The 1,907-nt window shown below is 29.2% G+C and overlaps 1 protein-coding gene across 1 annotated transcript; it reads left to right on the top strand.

The window, feature by feature from the left end:
* Nucleotides 1-1,264: 1,264 nt before the first annotated feature.
* Nucleotides 1,265-1,471, top strand: LOC125811928 (uncharacterized). The gene has a single exon (XM_049491472.1). The coding sequence runs from the start codon at nt 1,265-1,267 to the stop codon at nt 1,469-1,471; it is 207 nt and encodes a 68-aa protein (XP_049347429.1).
* Nucleotides 1,472-1,907: the final 436 nt, after the last annotated feature.

Raw genomic sequence — 1,907 nt, 5'->3', positions numbered from 1 at the left:
AGGCTTGGACTTGTAGTGGCCAAGTTGGAATTTAAACAACCCATTAGGCTCTGCATTTTTAACACAAGAAAAACACATTTCAACTATATATAAAATAGACATATATTATTGTATATATATCGCAGTCTTTAATTAATTATTGAAGCGTAACACAATTTACTCCCACCACCCAAAAATATTATAGTTTATATTATCACAACCTTCATAAGTATTATCATCATTTATTATCATCACTATTGAATGTATAATCATCATTACCACAATAATTGTTAATTGTCATCGATAATAACCACTACTCCCACCACCCAAAAATATTAAAGTTTATATTATCACAACCTTCATAAGTATTAATCATCATTATTGAACATCATGTATAATCATCATTACCACAATAATTGTTGATTGTCATCGATAATAACCACTATTATCCGTGATAATCATCAATTTATGTATCAATATATATCATCCAACGTAATCAGTAACAACAACCATCATATTAGCTATCACTATCATCAGACATAGATATTAACAATCAATTACAACAACCATCATGTTAGTTATCACTATCATTCGGCATAAATATTAACAACCACCATCAACCACCACCAATGATCACTAGCTATTTATTACCCATCATTAATCAACATAACCATTAACCATCACCCCACTATCGTTATTTAGTATTAAGATCTTAATATATTCAAATGTATAATATTTAGATTCATGATGTTTATCTTAATACACATCTTTGCCCCATATATAGTTATATTCAAATATCTTAATTAATCTTATCACAAAAACAAATGAGACATGAAATACCAAGTCATCGCGTGTCAGTAGTAGCTACTACGTATACGCAACCTAATAATCGTACATCAATATTCAGTTTCACACACGATGTGTGATCAAGAGCGGATCTGGGAAGACTCGAGAGTGTTCACTCAAACCCTCTACATACATATGAATTTCAAATTCCTTAAATTTTAAATTAGTGATTGACTCAGAAATTTAAGACGGTCAAATTTCATCTTTTCCTTGTCTTCCTCCAAAATAATATAATCATAGAAATATTTGAAAGAGAAAAAAAGAACCACACCTTCTAGTACTTATATAAAGCTTATTATAAAAGCCACCACTCTTTTAGATCCTACAAGCCCAAGGTGACTTGACTTTATCAAAAGTATAGAATTTTTTTGAAATTGCTCTTCCATTTACTACTATATACTTTTTATATAGCAAGTAAATATATTAAAGTTCTTTTTTGATGGTGTGCTTTTGTTTTTTGGTGGATCAAAAGAGAATAATGAAAAAGAGTAAACCAATAGCTTGTTCTTGTTCAAGATGCAATTGCAGTGCCCATGTGGCTGATATGTGTACACTTACAAGATTTTGTTACATCCCTTTTTATTGGAGATCTTGGAAGGCAATTGTTTGTTGTTTTTGTGGTGCAATTCTCAAGTCTTATACATAATTATATATTAGTTATTAGTTATATCAATATCTTTTTTCTCTTCTCTTTCTATTTTAATTATATAGATTCATGTCGTATATATGAATTAATGGTGTTTCCAACTTCAATTTTGTAGTAATATATGTATGTGTGTGGAGTAAAGTCATCATCAATCATCATGGTCCGAAGGGGTTCAATTGAATTTCTTTATTGAAGAATTACATTTTTATTATTATATGAGTAACGAGTTCTACTGAATATTATATATGAACTAGTGATTTCTGATTCATAGAAGAGAAGCTTTCAAGTTTAATGTCTAAGAAGTTCATGTGTTAGATCAAGACGATTCACATTCTTTCTTCAAGGTGCTATTAAATCGTAACTTTAACTTTCAAATTAATTAATTATCCTTATTTCAGAAGTCTAAAGGACATGATCTACAAAGAATACACAATCA

This window comes from Solanum verrucosum, unplaced genomic scaffold (assembly GCF_900185275.1).
Source record: "Solanum verrucosum unplaced genomic scaffold, falcon-dt-bn FXZP01000238.1, whole genome shotgun sequence".
Classification (NCBI taxonomy): domain Eukaryota; kingdom Viridiplantae; phylum Streptophyta; class Magnoliopsida; order Solanales; family Solanaceae; genus Solanum; species Solanum verrucosum.
The sequence above is the reverse complement of the archived record's forward strand: the minus strand, read 5'-3'. Positions and strand labels throughout refer to the sequence as shown.